This window comes from Chrysochloris asiatica, unplaced genomic scaffold (genome assembly GCF_000296735.1).
Source record: "Chrysochloris asiatica unplaced genomic scaffold, ChrAsi1.0 scaffold00074, whole genome shotgun sequence".
In the NCBI taxonomy this organism is placed as follows: domain Eukaryota; kingdom Metazoa; phylum Chordata; class Mammalia; order Afrosoricida; family Chrysochloridae; genus Chrysochloris; species Chrysochloris asiatica.
In genome coordinates, this window is record NW_006408592.1 from 6,261,258 (window position 1) to 6,280,013 (window position 18,756).

At 39.0% G+C, this 18,756-nt stretch overlaps 1 protein-coding gene across 2 annotated transcripts in view; it reads left to right on the plus strand.

The window, feature by feature from the left end:
* Positions 1-18,756, plus strand: part of PRCP (prolylcarboxypeptidase (angiotensinase C)) — a 78,087-nt gene that overhangs the window by 43,206 nt on the left and 16,125 nt on the right. Inside the window, exons 4-9 of one of the 2 annotated variants that reach the window (XM_006864980.1) lie at positions 2,039-2,044; positions 3,879-4,019; positions 9,518-9,619; positions 11,687-11,868; positions 12,094-12,251; positions 13,498-13,670. In XM_006864980.1, coding sequence (XP_006865042.1) covers positions 2,039-2,044; positions 3,879-4,019; positions 9,518-9,619; positions 11,687-11,868; positions 12,094-12,251; positions 13,498-13,670 — 762 coding nt within the window. The remainder of the gene's footprint in view (positions 1-2,038; positions 2,045-3,878; positions 4,020-9,517; positions 9,620-11,686; positions 11,869-12,093; positions 12,252-13,497; positions 13,671-18,756) is intronic. The other variant, XM_006864979.1, reaches the window with a different exon arrangement.

Sequence of the window (18,756 nt, forward strand, 5' to 3'; positions counted from 1 at the left end):
TGTTGTGATTTTTCAAACTCTCTATTGTATAGCACAGTCCTTGTGTGGCGCTCTGGTAGTATAGTGGTTAACAATCAGGCTGCTAACCTCAAGGTCAGCAGTTCAAAACTGCCAGCTGTTCTGTGGGAGAAAGATGAGGCTTTCTGCTCCCGTAAAGATTTACAGCCTCAGAAACCCTGTTCAGGGTCACTATGAGTTGGAACCGACTCCACGGTACTTAATTCCAACATTGAACAGCACAAAGGAGTTCTGGTATCTTAGAGTCAGGCTGCTAACCTAAAGGCTAGCAGTTAGAAACTACCAGCTATTCCATGGGAGAAAGATGAGGCTTTCTGCTCCCGTAAAGAATTACCGCCTCAGAAACCCTATACAAGGTTGCTAGGAGTCGTAACCAACTCCACAGCACAGCACAGCACCATCACCACCACCGCCACCACCACCATCATTGAAGAGCAGGGAGCTGGACTGTAGGACCCAGTTCTCAACAGCAGAGGGCACCCTGCTTCCAATGGGCTAACCTGGCTGTAGTCCAGTTCTGTAGTCGGAAGCCGAAGTGTCCCTGATAATGGGAAAGAGCCACAAAAATTCTCTAAGTTATTATTTTGGAAAGGAGGTATCACTGCATGTTTCCAGCCGTTTAGTATTTAGATGAACCACTCAGAAAGTAGAATATTTTGACATTCTAAGGATTCTCCATGTAATTCTGTAAAGAGTTTCATCAACTCTCCATACCTCATTTATTCCCTCTAAGTAATCCATGCTTAAAGCAACAACAACAACAAAGCCAGTAGCACTGTGCTCCATAGGGTCTTCAGTGGAAGTAGATTGCCAGGTCCTTCTTCTGAGATGCCATTGGATAGATAGACTCAACTCTGTAACCTTTTGGTTAGCAGCTGAGCATATTAATCATTTGTACACTCAGGGACTCCTATATGTATAGATTGGTGGTGTTCTTAGTAGCTGTCAGATTACCATCTGACTCATGGTGACCCCATATACCACGGGATTGGACTGTTGTGAATTTTTGGAAGTAGATTACCAGGCTTTTCTTCCTATTCTGTCTTACTCTGGAAACTCCACTGAAACCTGTTCAGTGTCAGAGAAATGCACAAGCCTCCACTGATAACAAGTAGTGGTGGTTTGTAAGGTTTATTGACTAGTAATTGAATCTGTGGGTCTCCCACTTGGAGGTGAGAATTCTACCACGGAGTCACTGCTGCCCCTTCTATATTGTTGTTGTAGTTAGATACTATTGGGACATTTCTGACCCACAGGGACATTCTGCACAGTAGAGTGCAACACTGCCTTATCCTGCACCAACCTCACAATTGTTGTTAGACTTGAACCCATTGCTGCTGCCACTGTGCCAGCCCATCTTGTTAGGGGGTCTTCCTCTTTTTCTCCGACCCTTCCCTCCCTTTCCCAAACATGATATCTTTCTCCAGGGTCTGGTCCCTCCTGACAACATGTCCAAAGTATGAGAGATGAAGTCAGGCCATCCTGGCTTCCAAGGAGCATTCTGGCTGCACTTCTTCCAAAAGTACCATGGCATTCCATGGTACTTTCAATATTCTCTTCCAACACCGTAACTCAAATACATCAATTCTTCTATGATCTTCCTTACTCACTGTCCAAATTTCACTTGCATATGAAGTTATTGAAATACCTTAGTCCTCAAACTGACATCTTTGCTCTTCAACACTTTAAAGTGTTATATACACACACACATATATATATGTCAGGTTGCTATGAGTTGGAACTGACTTAACGGAACTTAACCACATATATATGTTATGGAGGCCTGTTTTAGCCTGTAGGATAAGCACTGGACTGCAAGATCGAATTGAACTGCAAGGTCCGTGATCCAAACGCACCAGCCACTCCTTGAAAACCGTATACAGAGTCGCTATGAGTTGGGACCTACTCAACAGCACTAATCAACAACATATATGTAATGGACATGTAACATATATGCTGTTGTTAAGTGGCATTGAGTGGATTCCGACTCATAACAACCCTCTGTAGAGTTTCCAAGGAGCCACTGGTGAGTTTGAACTACCGAATTTGGGTTCAAACTGACCTTTCAGTACAGTGCTTTATCCCATAGTGCTATACATACATATATACATATTGTTATTATGTTGTTAAGGGCCATCAAGTCAATTCTGACTTAGCGACCCTGTATAGGGTTTCTGAGGAGCGGCAGATGAGTTTGAACTATCACCCTTGCAGTTCAAACTGACCTTGTTGTCCAATGCTTATCCTGTAGTACCACACCAGGACTCCCATGCATACCCATATTTCCAAATTTGAAACCTCCACACTGAATTATTGAAATGTGTATCTCTATGGGCTGCTTTTAAAGGTTATAGCTACATCTCATTTTACAAGGAGGGTAGGCCCTAATGTCAGTGCAAAGGATGAAACTCACTGGCAGTATCATCTTTGAGAATCTCTTGGGAAAGCACTTTGTTATAGAGCGCTGCCTTTCACTAAGTCCTCCACAACCAGCCTTAGGAATCTTACCCGCTGCCACTACTCAGTTATCAGTGGAGGAAGCTTGAGTGTTGCTTTGACATTGAACAGGTGCCAGTGGAGCTTCCAGACTAAAGTTCTTCCCACCCCCAGCCCCCCCTACACACACACTTTGAGGTTCAGATGCTATGGTTGGCTCTTATATTCAGGAACCACATTTGGTACTAATTCAGATCTTTAAACATCAGAGTCTTAGCATAGTGAGATGCTCACAGTCCTAGAGGTGTTGAGTAACCCAAACCAAGACAAGGCAAAGCAGATCGATCTCATTTGGGGTGATATACTAACTCAATGGGTTTACAGTTTTAGTATTCATCAGAATCATCTGGAGGCTTGTTTAAACACAGATTACTGTGCTCCACTCCCATAGTTTCTGATTCAGTAGGTCTTGGATGAACTCAGAGAATTTGCTTTCCTAACATGTTCTCTCTATCAAGTAATGCTCTGCTTTTCCCGGCCCTCACAAGGAGAACTACTGTACCAATTGAATGGAAGCAGGTGGGATCACTTGCCCAACTCCCCGTCACTGCCTGTTTCTCTTGCACACTTCTATCTTATGACTGGCTGTAGGTGAAGGAGCCATCGTGGCACTGTAGGATAAGCAATGGATTTCTAACCACAAAATAAGCAAATCAAACTTACCAACTTATGTGAGAGAAAGGTGAGGTTGTATGCTCCCATACAGATTTTATGGCCTTGGAAACAGGGTCACAGTGAGTCAGAATCAACTCTGTGGGATGTGATCTAGTTGACTTGTTATCGTTAAGTGCCTTCGACTTTGTTCCGATAGGGTTTCCAAGGAGCAACTGGTGAGCTTGAACCATTAATCTTGTAGTAAGCCATTCAATGTGTATTCTACAGTGCCACACGAGGACATTGTTATTGTTGTTAAGTGCCATTGAGTTGGTTCTGACTCACAGCGACCCTTATAGGGTTTTCAAGGAAGGGCTTTCAAACTTGAACCACTGACCTTGAGGCTCAAACTGACCTTGTAGTCCAGCATATTAACCTACTGTGCCACACCACGATGCCCATTTTAACATTACTATGTTTTAAAAGAGGTATTTTGATTTTATAATTGTATCTTTTCTCTTAGACTGAAGATCTTGACCACCACTAATGGAAACATTATTACTTATTTGCTTTATTTTACTTGCACAATATAAAGAAAATAATTTTAGACTAATAATATCATTATTGTTCCTAATTGCAAAACCAAATGAGATTTCAAGTATTCTTGTGATTATTTGTATAGAATAGGTTGATATGAATGAAATAATTAATTCAATTACTTTGTTGATTTAATTACTTTTAATTTCTTTTTTGTTTTGTTTTTATCACAGGTTGATCATTTTGGATTTGATATTGATAAAACTTTTAAACAGCGGTACCTGATAGCTGATAAATACTGGAAGAAAGATGGTGGCTCAATACTTTTCTATACTGGTAATGAAGGGGACATTATCTGGTTTTGCAATAATACGGTATGTATAGATTTGTTAGATTCTTCATTTAATAAATTCCTCATTCTTTCATTATAAGAAACTAAAAAAACTGATTTGCAGCATGCATGACCAAGTATTACTGCATTTAATTTTAGAACTCTATGTAAAAAACAAAAAGAGAAGCAAACAAGTAATAGAAAAATAATAAGCCCTTCTCAAAACAAATATAGATGTCCAGTGAACATTCATGTTCCACTTTAAAAGATTCCTAATGAAAAGAATGAAATACTATTTTTCGGACAATCAGAATTTAGAAAATTAAAGGTGAAAATCTTAGTTAATTTCTGGAGTGAATAAGGATGTAGGAAAATAGATACTCTGTAAAAGGTATCACAAAGCTGTCCATAATAATGGAAAAGTAAAAACTAAATGTTTAATCACATGGGAGTGAAAATAAAACCTAAATGATCACATGGGAATGAAAATGAAACCTAAATGCTTGATCATGTGGGAATGAAAATAAAACCTAAATGCTTGCTCACGTGGGAGTGGCTGAGTAATTTCAGGTGCATCCAGTGTAGTGTTTCCACTAGTGCGATTTTAGAGTTGTTCTGAAGTGCCGTGGAGTCTGTTCTGACTCATAGCAACCCTGTAGAGGGTTTCTGAGGAGCCACTGGTGGGTTTGAAGGTACCTTCCTTTGGCTAGCAGTCCATTGCTTATCCTACAGCTCCACACCAATACTTCAGTTTTATAGTTGTTATTGTTAAATGCTATCAAGTCGGTTCCATCTCATAGCAACCCTGTAGTAGAGAGTTTCTGAGGAGCGGCTGGTGAGTTTGCACTGCTGACCTTGTGGCCCAGTGCTTATCCTACGGCGCCACACCAGGACTCCCCTGTTAAAAAGAATTGTTGTTTTTAAGTGCCGTCGAGCTGGTTCCAACCCATAGTGACCCTGTACAGGGTTTCCAAGGAGTAGCTGATGAGCTTGAACCACTGACCTTTGGTTCAAACCGACCTGTGGGCCAGTGCATATGCTACGGCACCACACTAGGACTCCCTAGTTTTAGAATAGGGGTCCTCAGATTTGAATGAGGAGTTGTTTAAAGGAGGGAGAAACGTGTATAGGTTAGGATTGCCAGCATCACATTTTACACACTACTTTGGTCTGTTTGCATTCTCCACCAAGAGTTTCACTTTATTAGGCATGAGATGGGCTCAGGAATGTATCCCAGGTAATTCTATCAGAATTATCAGACAGTACTATAGAAGGGTGTATAGTAGCATTAGAAGATGGTCGTAATCTATTGTCAAGATCACAAAATATGTTACAAATGTATTTTTTGTCTTGTTTTGCTTAATACTGTCACCAGAAAAGACGGGAAGGACATATACCAAAATGTTAACCAGGGTCATATTAATGATAGGATTGTGGTTGATTTTATTACGGTATTTTTGCCCATTTGTGTTTCTTAAGTATTTAATTAGAGGTATATATTTTTTAACTCTTTCTCTGAATGCCACCTTAAAATTGAGCGCTTTATCATTGTGGCACTATGGGTTAATGTGCTGGACTGGAAAATCAGTTTGAACTGCAAGGGCAGCAGTTCAAGCTCACGAGCTGTTCCTATGAAACCCTAAACAGGTTTGCTCTGGAGTGGAACCAACTCTATGGCACTTAACAACAACACCACCAACAGCTACGTATTCTCTGCCTTCCTCTTTTCTATTTTATTGTTTTCCATAGCATGTAACCACTTATTTACTTATAAAAATACATTTTTATGACTTTTTATGACTTCTAAAACTACACAAACCCAGACCCGCTACCATCAAGTTGATTCCAACTCATAGTGATCCTACATAGGGTTTCTGAGGCTGTAAATCTTCACCAGAGCAGAAAAGCCTCATCTTTCTCCTGAGGTGCAGCTGGTGGGTTTGAACTGCTGACCTCATGGATAATAGTCTAGTCCATTGCTTATCCTACAGCACCACAAAGGCATAGATTAGTGTGGTTTGTTTAGTTCACTGTCTAGGACTACACTAGCATATGTTGTTGTTAATGTTAAGTGCTAGCAAGTCAGTTCCAATTTATAGGAGTCCTGGTGTGGCACAGTGGGTTAATCTGCAAAGCCCTTTGTACTGCAAGGTTGGTGGTTCAAGGTCACCAGCTGCTTCTCGAAAACCCTATACAGGGTCACTGTGGGTCGGAACCAACTCAACAGCACTTCACAACAACAATATAGGGTTCCAGATCTTCGCACATTTTATTGTAATATTTGGCTTTATCTTCTCGAGCTGATCTTTGAAATTTTCTATTCAGCTCTTGGACCTCCTCATTTCTTCCATTTTTATCATCTCTACACTGGAGAGCAAGTTTCAGAGTCTCTTCTGATATCCATTTTGACCTTTTCCTTCTTTCTTGTCTTCTTAACAACTTTTTGCTCTCTTCACATATGATGTTCTTGATATTCTCCCACAACTCTTTTGGTCTTTGGACTTTAGTGTTTAATGTATCAAATCTGTTCTTCAGATGATCTCTAAATTCAGGTGGGATATATTCAAGGTCCTATTTTGGCTCTCTTGGACTTGTTTTCATTTTCTTCAGCTTCAGTTTGAATTTGCATATGAGTGACTGATGGTCTGTTCCACAATCTGCCCCTGGTCTTGTTTTGACTGATGATATGGAGCTTTTCCATCATTTCTTTCTGTAGATGTAGTCAATTTGATTTCTATGTATTCCATCTGGTGAGGTCCATGTGTATAGTTATCTCTTAGGCTGTCTAAAGAAGGTATTTGAAATGAACAAATCATTGATTTTGCAGAATTTTATCATGTGTTCTTCAGCATCATTTCTATCACCAAGGCCATATTTTCCAACTACTGATCCTTCCTCTTTGCTCCCAACCTTTGCATTCCAATCACCAGTAATGATCAATACATCTTGATTGCATGTTTGATCAATCATTGAAGCAGCAGTCAAGAAATCAAACGACCTATTCCATTAGGCAAATCTGCTGTACAAGACCTTTTTAAAGTTGAAGAGCAAAGATGTCAGCTTGAGGATTAAGGTGCGCCTGACCCAAGCCATGGTATTTTCAATAACCGCATATGCATGCGAAAGCTGGACAGTGAATAAAGAAGACCATAGAAGAGTTGATGCTTTTGAGTTATGGTGTTGGAGGAAAATACTGAAAGTGCCATGGACTGCCGAAAGAACCTATAGATCCGTTTTGGAAGAAGTGCAGCCAGAGTGCTCCTTGGAGGCCAGGATGGTCAAACTTCGTCTCTCATACTTTGGACATATTGTCAGGAGGGACCAGTCCCTGGAGAAGGATATCATGTTTGGTAAGGTGGAGGGTCAGAGAAAAAGAGGAAGACCCCCAACTAGATGGATTGGCCAAGTGGCAGCATCGATGGACTTAAGTGTGGCAATAGTAGTGAGGTTGGCCCAGGATCGGGCAGTGTTTCGTTCTGCTGGGCATAGGGTCACTATGAGTCAGTACCGACTCGATGGCACTAACAACAACAATCTAGGGTTCCAAGGAGTGACTTGTGGGTTGAACTGCAGATGTTGCAGTTAAACTGCCCTTGTGGTCCAGTGTTTATCATAGGTTCTTAGTAAATATTTGCTAGGTGGATAAGTGAATAAAGCCTAAATGCAGCCAATGCAAAAGGATAATAATAAAATACAAGTTTGTCAGTCATATAGGATAGGTCAAGGTAAAGTTGTAGCCATTTTAAATTTAGTATTCCCGTATTTGTAAGAGTGAAAAATAATGTACCTGTTAGCTACATTAATACATTCCGTGTTAAATGTATGTATTAAGTAGATACAATAATATGGAATCCTTATGTGGCGCTATAGGATAGATACAGCACTTGACTGAAAGGTTGGTTTGAACCACAAAATCAGCGATTCAAATTCACTAGCTGCTCCTCAGAAACCCTATACAGGGTCACTGTTAGTTGGAACCCACTCCAAAGCACGTAACATCAACAACAGCAACAACAATTATAATATGTAGTTCATGGAGTAACGAGGACTGAATTTTCTAAAAAGGAATGGTGCTGGCATATGATGTTAAATGCTAATATACTGTTCCATGGACCTTTTTGGGAAAACGTATTTCTGAAATAGGTGCAGGGAGTGAACAGCCAGGCCACATGAGCCAGGCAGAGGAGGAGGTGCTTGGGCTGAGTGCTAAAGGATCTGTGGACAATTGACAGTGAGTGAGTAGGTCCTTAAGAGAGACAGCGGGATGATTGAAGCCCTTATTGATACCAGGGTAGATTCTCTGTTCTCATATGATGCAGATCTTCTAATGGTCCATTTACTTATCACAACAAAGGTGTTTAGAAGTTCTTAGTCCTTACGGAGTAGTAAAGTATTATAAAACAAGGATGGTACTAAGATTGGCAAATAGATATACTCTTCTGTGGTAAATTTGAAAACCAGGAAACAACAGCAAACCCCCCACCAAACCATTTATCAAAGGATTCTTTCTGTCTTATAATAACCCTATGGGCAGGATAGAACTGCCCCCCACAAGATTACCAAGGCCATAAATTTTTATTGAGCATACTGCCACACCTTTTTCTTACAAGCAGTGGTGTTGAGTGACGGTGAGCTGACCTTTTAGTTGTTGTTGTTAAGTGCCGTTGAGTTGAGTCTGACCCTTAGCGACCCTGTACAGGGTTTCTGAGGAGCAACTGGTGGGTTTGAACCACTGACCTTGCGGTCCAGTGCATTATCCTGCAGTGCCACATAAGGACTACTTTTAGTTAGTAGTCAACTATTTAACCGCTGCACTGCCAGGGCTCCTTGTGTTAAATTAAGTCTAATCAATTGATCCTGATTTCCTAGAATGCATGTTGAGAAAGATTCCAAGATCCCAGCTGGGATCACTAAAAAAACACAGTGATTGATCAAAAACAGGTTTTAGGTTCAGAGTGCCCATCTCAAGATTGTTTGTTGTGATGATTAAATGAATTAGTATATACAAAGTTCTTAGAACCAGGACTGATACAATGTAAATCATTTATATTAGCTATTGTTTGCTGTCATTTGTCAAATAAATAAGGTAGTGTAAATCCCTTCAGGGAGTCCAGTGTGTTTATTTATACTGTATGCTCTTTTATGTTGTAAACGCCTATGAAAGGAGGACAACTGTGATATACTCAGCTGTTTCCTAGAATATTTGGCACACAATACAACTTGATGAAAATTCAAGACTGCTTTAGACATACTGTTGAGTCTAGGGATAGCATGTCAGGATAAGAAGAAATGAAGTAAGTGGTAGATAAGCAACATAGGTTTATTTTTAATCATTTTACTCCAATGCATTATGAGATTGATGTGCAACAGCAAAATAGCAGCTGTATCATTTATATGTAGAACAAACATTAACTGTACACCTTCTTAGAGATCTTCTTGGTCTGGTTTAACACCTATCTTATAGGGTGTGCATAATAGGTTCAGTGATCTTTATCACATCATGGTTTTATTCTACAAATAATATCTCTGCAATCTTCCTAGGGGTTCATGTGGGATGTGGCTGAGGAACTGAAAGCTATGCTGGTGTTTGCTGAACATCGATACTATGGGGAGTCCCTACCCTTTGGTGCCAACTCATTCAAGGTGAGTGTACTTTGTATCTTTTATAAGTTTAAAGGTTTTCTTTTAGAATATAGAACATTTCTTTCTGCAGTATGAGAAAGAGTTGATAGCTTTAACTTGTTCTGCTTGAATTCTCAGTAAATTCTTACTGAGAGTAAGAAGAAATGCTTACTCTTACTTTTGCATGAGATTTGAACAGATTAAAGATTTTTTGAATGATAATATTTGCATTTCTATTGTAAATCACTTCTTGATATGACGATTTATCCAGTTCTTAATCCATGGCTGTAGAGATTGGCACTGTAGGATAAGCACAGGACCACAAGGTTGGTGGTTTAGACCCATCAGCCACTCCTATGAAACTCTATACAAACAAAGTCTTTGAGTAGGAACCAACTCGACAGCACTTAACAACAACACAGAGACAGGAAATAAAAGGTGCAGGGAACTTTTGGTTGTTTCAAAAAATGTCAGTATGTAATTCTGTTTTATATATTATACACTTAAATTATTATGTCCACCACTAGAAATACATGAGGATGAATCAAAAATTTTCCACACTCTGACTGTAGAATTTGAGTCAACTTTTAGAAAAGACAAATAGATCATTTTTGACATAATCTCCTTGCTTTTCAATACCATTTGCCCAACTGTAAACATGCTTTTGTATTCCCTTATTAAAAAATGTTTTAGGCTGAACTGTGAGCAATGAATGCACTGCTGTCTTCATCAGAAATGAATCTTTGTCCTCAAAGGGCTGCTTTGAGGAGACCAAACAGGTGAAAGTCCGATGGACCAAGGCTAATATTGGTGGATATTACTGATTTATTGCTGCATAACAAATTACCTCAAAACTTAGTGGCTTAAAGCAGCAAAAAACATTTACAACCTCAGAGTTTCTGTGGGTCAGGAATTAGAGCTAGCATAGATGGGTGCTTCTGTTTCAGGGGGAGTCTTGAGGTTAAAATATTGGCTGACACTGCAGTAATCTGAAGGCTTGATTGGAGCTGGAGGATCCACTTCCAAGGTGGCTTGCTCACCTAAGTGACAGACTAATGCTGGATGTTAACAAGAGGTCTTAGTTCCTCTCCTGGGTTTCTCTACAGGCCTACTTGAGCCATCCTCATGACATGGTACCAGCTTCCTCAAAGTTGGCAATACTGGAGAACAAGATGGAATCTACAATGTTTATATGACTTACCACTGGACATCACACGTTATCTCTTCTATCATGTCCTATTCATTAAAACGAAATCACTAAATCCAGCCTAAGGTCAAATGGAAGAAAATTAGGTTCCACCTTTTAATGGAAGGAGTGTCAAGAATTTGTCGACTTACTTTAAAGATAACTTATTAGTCTTTTATAGCTCAGCACATCTCTGTTTAAGCTTTTCCTGCCCAACACTACAGTAGGGAATTGTCCCTAGGCAGAGGCTAGATGATCATGGAACTTACTTTGGTGGATTTCTTTCCTGTGAGCAGTCAAATGTCATAAGCTGCCTCACAGCCAATGTCTGAAAATCGTTACTCCGTAGGATTTCTTCTCTTCAGTCTCCTTGTTGTTTATGGCAGATAGGCTAGTTTGTTTCAGGTTGTTAGTATGGGAGACATAATGTGCAATCTTTCTGATGATGAAGGATGAGTTATTTTTACTGATGATTTCATACCTCAGGTTTCCATAGAATTTAGTGCTTTGTTTTTCTGTTAGTACTTTTAAATGTATGAAAATTGGAAATAAAAGTATAATGTAGCATTTGTCTATTAAGCTTAGATTCCCTCCCCCCATCACATTATTGTTAAAATTATTTATGTTGGTTTTTACTGCTTTTACAGCTTTTAAGGTCTTAAGAAAATAGCATTTAGTGGAAACTACAGTTGAGTGCAAGATACATTGTGTTCTTAAAACCATCTTTTCATGAGCTGTTTAAATCAGCACTGTTACTGCTTTGACTGCACATATTAGCTCAATGGCCTAGAAATTCTATTTGGAGAAAAGCTTATCTGACTCTGGTCTTTTCTAGATCTATGCTATGCTAAGCTGCTATTATGTACACACTTCTACCCATGCTCTTTGTTATTTTTCTTTAGGATTCCAGACACTTGAATTTTCTGACATCAGAACAAGCTCTGGCCGATTTTGCAGAGTTAATCAAACACTTGAAACAAACAATCCCAGGAGCCGAAAATCAACCTGTCATTGCACTTGGGGGCTCTTATGGAGGCATGCTTTCAGCATGGTTCAGGATGAAATATCCTCATTTAGTAGTAGGGTAAGTGTGTTTTCATCAGACATGAGCACTTACTTCTTAATGAATGCCAAGGCAAGCTGAGAGATTCATTTTGGGTAAAATGCTTTTCATTCTTTTGTACAGAAATTTCTAGTTTCTGTCTCATTAATAGGTATAAGATTTTCTCTTCATTTTAATTTGATTTCAATTTCAGCTTTAAAAGTTGAGATAAGTGGGTTATAATTTTTTGTTTTCCTTTCTGTTTAGAGCTCTTGCAGCCTCTGCTCCTATCTGGCAGTTTGATAATTTGGTGCCATGTGGTATATTTATGGAGATTGTAACTAGAGATTTTAAGAAAAGTGGCCCAAACTGTTCAGAGAGCATCCGCAGATCCTGGAATTCCATTAATCGACTTGCAACTACAAGTAAGTTTTAGTCAGGAGGGTAGAATTATAGGTCCCCCATTTTCTTACCTTTCACTTGTTAAATTTGGCACTTTCTACATGTCAAGTGAAACTTTATTAACTATACATACAAAAAAGTACAAAAATCAGAAGATACAGCTTGATGAATTTGCACAAAGCAAATACATAGTGTAATCAATATGCAGATCATGAAAGAGAATATTGTCAGCATCTCAGAAATCCTCTCCTGCCTTTCCACTCACTCCCTTCATGTCTACCAGGGTTACTACTAGCCTCACTTCTAGAACCATAAGTTTATTTTGCCTGTTCTTGAATTTTTTTAGTAATTGAAATCATATAATATGTACAAATATATTTTATGTGTGCCATCTTTTGGTCAAGAGTCCTGGTGTGGCACTGTAGAATAAGTGCTGGACTGTTAACCTCAAGGTCAGCTGTTCAAACCCACCAGTTGCTCCTTGGAAACTCTATACAGTGTCTCTATGAGTTGGAACCAACCTGATGGCACTTAACAACAAGAACATTTTTTGGTCAGCACTATATTTGTTAGATTCATCCATTTGTTTTGTTTAGTTTACGTTTGTACATTCTCATTGCTCTATAGTGCTCCATAGGATAAACATGCTACCATTTGTTCCTAGTGTCCATTCCAATGGTGATGGACATTAGGACTATTTCAGGTTTGGGCCATTCTGCATAGTGCTACTGTGTTGTTGTTGTTAAGTGCCGTCCAGTCGATTCTGACCCATAGTGACGCTCTATAGGGTTTCTGAGGAGCAGCTGGTAAACTTGAACCACCGACCTTGCAGTTCAAATGACTTTGCAGTCTGACATATCAGACCACAGTGCCACACCACGTGTGTTCTCAAACATGGCTAGTTGAGTATATATCTATGAGTGGAAATTCTCAGCAAAGGATATGTGTATGTTGAGCTTTGGTGTAGATAATGCCAAATAGTTTTTCAAAATGATTTTCCCAAATTGCCTTCCCACCAACATTGTAAAACATTTTAGTTGCTTTATGTCCTAGCCAGTGCTAATAAGTCTTTTAATTTTATCTATTCTGGTGGATGTGTTGTGTGCCATTGAGTTGAGTAAAATTGCCCCGAAGACTTTCCAAGACCTTAATCTTTTATAGAAGCAAACAGTCACATATTTATTTCTTCTTAGCAAATGATCTATAAAGCTCTCTGTTGACTAGGCTTTTCAGAAGAATTAAATTCCAACAATATAATTTTATCCCCAGGCAGTAGTTTGCAGTGGCTCTCTGAGACCCTTCACTTGTGCAGCCCTTTAACAGATTTTCATGATGTCTGGATGTTGAAAGACTGGCTCTCTGAAACCTGGGTGAACCTGGCGATGGTGGATTACCCTTACGAGTGTAATTTTTTACAGCCTTTGCCTGCTTGGCCTATTAAGGTAACATGAAACCCATTCATCTTTTTAAGTAACATACTTTGCTTATAACACACACACCCATACACACACACACACACACACACACACACACACACACACACACCCTGCCCCATATGCATTCTCTAACTTCAGCATCAGATAAAGGCCCAGGCATGGGGTGTCTTGAATTAATCAAACCTGGGCTAGACTGTAGGGTTTGACCATTGTCTTGGCATTTGCCTAACTTTTCTCAGTTTCCTCATTTGAAAAATGGGTAAAATGCTTAAATTGCAATGTTGTATGGATTAGAATTAAGGATAATAGTTGCTGTTAATAACAATTACTGGATGTCAGGCTTTCTGCTATGCACTTTGTATGCATAATTGATTTACTCTTCATAGTCTATGTAAAATGCCTAGAGCTGTGTAATGCGTGGTCAGTGTGTGCAAAATGGTGGCTATTGTCATAATAATGTGATGTATCCAACTGCTAAAGCATACTAAGTGCTGTTCACAATGTGGAGGATTAATCCCCATACAGGACCTCCATTTACCAGTTAGTTCCTGTAATCTTGGACAAGGTGCTCTTCTTCTATGAGCTCCCATGTCATCTTCCTCTGCAGCATACGGTAACAGTACTTACATACCTCATAGGGTTGTGGTGAGGATCACATACAATTTTACATGTGAAAGTACTCTGGAAAGTGCAAAGAACTTTATGTTTTAAGGTTGTTTTCATGTCAGAGCGCTTCAGTGTGCATGCTCTTTCTAAATACTCATCTGAAGAGACCTTTACTCCTAGTTTCAAAACACAAAGTCTAGTCAACTGATGGTTAATAAGTTTAGAGAATGTAACTGACACTGCAACCAGCATGGGTGCTAGAAATGAAATAGAATTGGTGTCTCAGCGACCTCGCGCTGTTATCACAGAAATGCCACAATCTTTAACAAACAGAAATGTACTCTTTCATAGTTTAGGAGGCTAGAAGTCCCAATTCGGAGTGCCAGCTCTAGGGGAAGGCTTTCTCCTTCTGTCAGCTCTGGGAAAGGCCCTATCTCCTTTCAGTATCTGTAGGCCCAGCATTCCCTGGGAATCTCCATGTAGCTTAGCATCAGTCTTCCCCTGGATCAGGAAGCCTCACAGTGCAGGGACCCCAGGTCCAAAGGACACATTCTACTTTTTTGGTGGCAGTAGATCTTTTTCTCTGCTCACCTTTCTTTCTTTTAATCTGTGAACATAAAAGATGTTGCAAGCCACACCCCTGGGAAACTCCCTTATATTGGATCAGGGTTGTGATGGGATGAAAGGTATTTCAGCCCACCCCTAAAGATCTGATCACGTCATGGGGAATCATCACAGAACTGCCTGATTACATGGTTACATAACTGCCAAACCACCGAGAAGCATGAACCAGCCAAGTTGACCCACATATTGGGGGGACATGATTCAGTTCATGACAATACAAGAGCTAGGTTATAAGAGCAGTTTTCTTTTTTAACTTTTTTATTGTGAATTGAGTGAAGGTTTACAGAGAGATCATCAGTTTTACATTCAACAAATTATACACTTTGTTTCATCTTAATGACTGCAATCCCCTCCATGTAACAACAGCTATCCCGCTTCCTCCCTGTGCTTACCCATGTATAACTATCCTACAAGAACACTTTCAAGTTACCTGTCTCCTTGAGCTATTAAATGCATACCTTGCTTGAAACCTTGCAACCAAATGGGACAAGTCTATTTGTCATTAGAGTCATTGTTCATCATTTAAAAGGTGAAATGATCTGTGAGTGTCTTGCACAATGAAAGCTGGAGGAAGTGTATATTGAATTTTGAAAATATAAAGAGAATTCTTTCAAAGATTAAATTTTCTTCATATGAAAAAAACCTCGATGAAAATGAGACACAAAATCTAAATGTCCTTAAATGTCTTATCCTTATTAGCTTTATCCTTCTTTCATATCTATGATCTCATTTGTTCCTAATAAAAATACTATAGGGGAAAAGGTATAATATCAGTTATACAAAGAGGAAGTTAAGCTCAACTAAGAGATAGTAGAAGTGGGATTTGTATTTGGTCTTCCATTGTCTGGAGTCTGTGATCTTCTACTACATTGCACTGAATCAGGAGGAGACTTGACAGAAGATTTGGGTAGATCACTTCTCACAATTTGACAACCATCAGATTTAATTCTGTATTCTAACTGTGTACAAAGTGACAATTATTGCATCTTTATTCTCTTTTAGAGAACCACATGAATTGCCAGATGATAGAAGCATATGGTGAAGTCCCATATTACTTAGAACAAACTTTTTTCTGTAAAGGGCTAGATAGTAAATATTTTAGGCTTTGTGGGCCATACGGTCTTTGTTGCAGTTTCTCAACTATGCAGCTGTAATTTGAAAGCAGCCCTATATGCCACATAATCAAATGATTGGCTGCGTTTCAGTAATTCTTTATTTATAAAATAAGAAGTCGCTCAGATTTGGCCTGGGGCTGTAGTTTGTCACACCCTGATCTAGAAATACAGCTTTTTAGTTGGTTGATTTATCATGATTTGGACCAGTGAGCAGTGTTAACTTTAGTTTCTTCCCCAATTCTTTTTGAAGTATTTTACTGTTCTAAATATAAACAAATATTTTATTCTTTTTTTTTTTTTCTTAAATAATCACTCTAAAGCAGTATGGTATAGTTTATAACATGTTTTTGAGTTAGCACAATTCTACTTTTTTTAAATCTTTTGCATATAGTCATTTCAAAAGTGTATTTTCAAGACAAGATAATTTAGTGTCTGTTACAAAATCACCTGTTTTCTTCTACCCAGAACTAATTCTTGTTTTCTCTTCAGTTGCTTCCTATAGACTTTATCCTTTCTCTTAAAAAACTAAGGAATTCTTAATTGCTTATACTATACTTACGATTCCATTTCCTGCCTCCCCTTCACCAGAAATATTCAATCTTTGCCTCTTGCTTGAGGAACTTCCATTGCCTCTGTGTAGTTCCAAATTCAACCTATAGTTACACATCTGATTTTCAGTAATTTTCCACTAATGTCTCTCTTGCAAACTTTTAGCTTTGGATTACTTTCTTTCACTGTTCATTCTATTTCTCCTTTCTTGACCCCCTCTCTGTTCTCCCAACCCACTAATCCCTTGAACACTACCCAGTTGGGGACCGCTCTTTCACTTGGATAGTTCCATTTAACCAGAACTCCTCCTCCCTCTGATACACTTCCTCCTTTTTAAAGGGCTGACAAACAGTCGTCCTTTTCTGAGTCTGGGACTCAGGCTTAGGATGGTGAGATAATATATTGCAGTTGGGTTATGAAAAAGAGCAGGTGAATTCCAGTTCTGACTGGACCATGTACAATTCTGAAGGATCCAAAGGCAGTAACTAAATGCCATTTTCCATGTCAACTCAAGTATCGTTCTTTTTAATTTGTCTTTGGACTTTGCACATTCAGACTCCATTTGCTTTGTTTACTGTTAACAGAAGCTGCAACATTCATGCAGAAATAATCATGGACTTGGCTGATAGAATACAGAGAAGAGAAAAGGAAAATAGAAAACCCCTCTGTCATTTGACTGTTCTATCAGCATAAAAACTCATTCAATTCCAGGTCTCTTTTCACCTGAAAGAGCAGCTTTAAAGGATACTGTAGAGTTTGTTTATTTTGGAATCATTTTTAACTGATGACTCACCAACTCTGTTAGCTTAGCCTTTTGAGCATGCAGATAGATACAGTGAAATAATAAGACATAAGATGGAAAATCTCTTCCGTTTGTCTTGGTGTTTGGTAATATATGCGACCTCTTTGGGTGGTTTAAGCGGTTTAGGTGCATGCTATGAAAAGGGAGCTTTTAATGACAAAACTAATGTGATTATCTGAGTGAGTGTGAGAGGGGTATTGAAGCCTTAGAGAAAGAAAATCTGTTAGAAAAGCTGAATGTATCTGCTTAATCCTTTCTCTAATGTGGATGGGCCGTGCTTTCTGAGAGCAGATTGGTCTTTTTTTCTTTTTTGTAACCTGTCTTATTTCTATAAAACATTTTTGCCCCCTTCTTTTCCTTTCCCTTATACAAATGCTTATTGTTAGAAGCAGAGGCACTTAACGCTTTTAAACAAATCATTGTTTTTACTTTTCTCTGGTGTACATGGGGTCAAAGGGCAGAATCTAAATATTTGGGTAGAGATGATTAGCTTGATACTAAGACTGGAATGCTCTCTTTGCACTACCATTTCTAAACTCTTTAAAACCAGAATTATTAAAGAGAATTTCTAATGCTGTTTTAAAAATTGTCTTGGGAAATGGAAGGTGAGTGCAACCTGTCCATTTCAAGTATTCATCCTTGAGTCTTACATTACTCATTCTACTGTTTCACAACTTTCCTTTGACTGTGAATATTGAAGGTGAATATTGAAAGTACCATGGATTGACAAAAGAACAAACCAATCTGTGTTGGAAGAAGTATAGCCAGAATGCTCCTTGGAAGCCAGACTTTCGTCCCTCATACTTCAAACATATTATCAGGAGGGACCAGTCCCTGGAGAAGGATATCATGTTTGGTAAATTGGAGGGTTGGAGAAGAAGAGGAAGACCCCTAGCCAGATGGATTGGCACAGTAACTGCAGCAAAGGGCTTGGGTTTAGCAACAATTGTGAGGTTGGCGGGAGACGAGGCAGTGTTCTGTTCTGTTGTGCATAGGGTTGCTATGCGTGGGTGCTGACTCGATGGCACCTGACAACCACAAATGAGTAGTGTATAATAAAAATGTTTTAGGATTTTTATATTATTGAAGAATCCTTCTAAGTTTTTGGCTAAAACAAACTTAGAGAAATATAATCTAAGGATCAAAAACTATCTGTCTAAATAATTAAGCACGAGACCATAGGTTTATTTAAGCCTCCTTTCTGTTATATTTCTCTTACACTGCAACTGGCAAAACTGGATATGTGTGTGTAGTGGTTAAGATTGGAAAGCTCCTCCAGAGTCAGTCTGCATTTGAATCCTGGCTTTGCCTCTTCTTTCGTCTGTGACTTTGGGAAAGTTAACCTCTCTATGCTTTAGTTTTATCATTTAAAAAATGGGAAATAATTATAATGCTT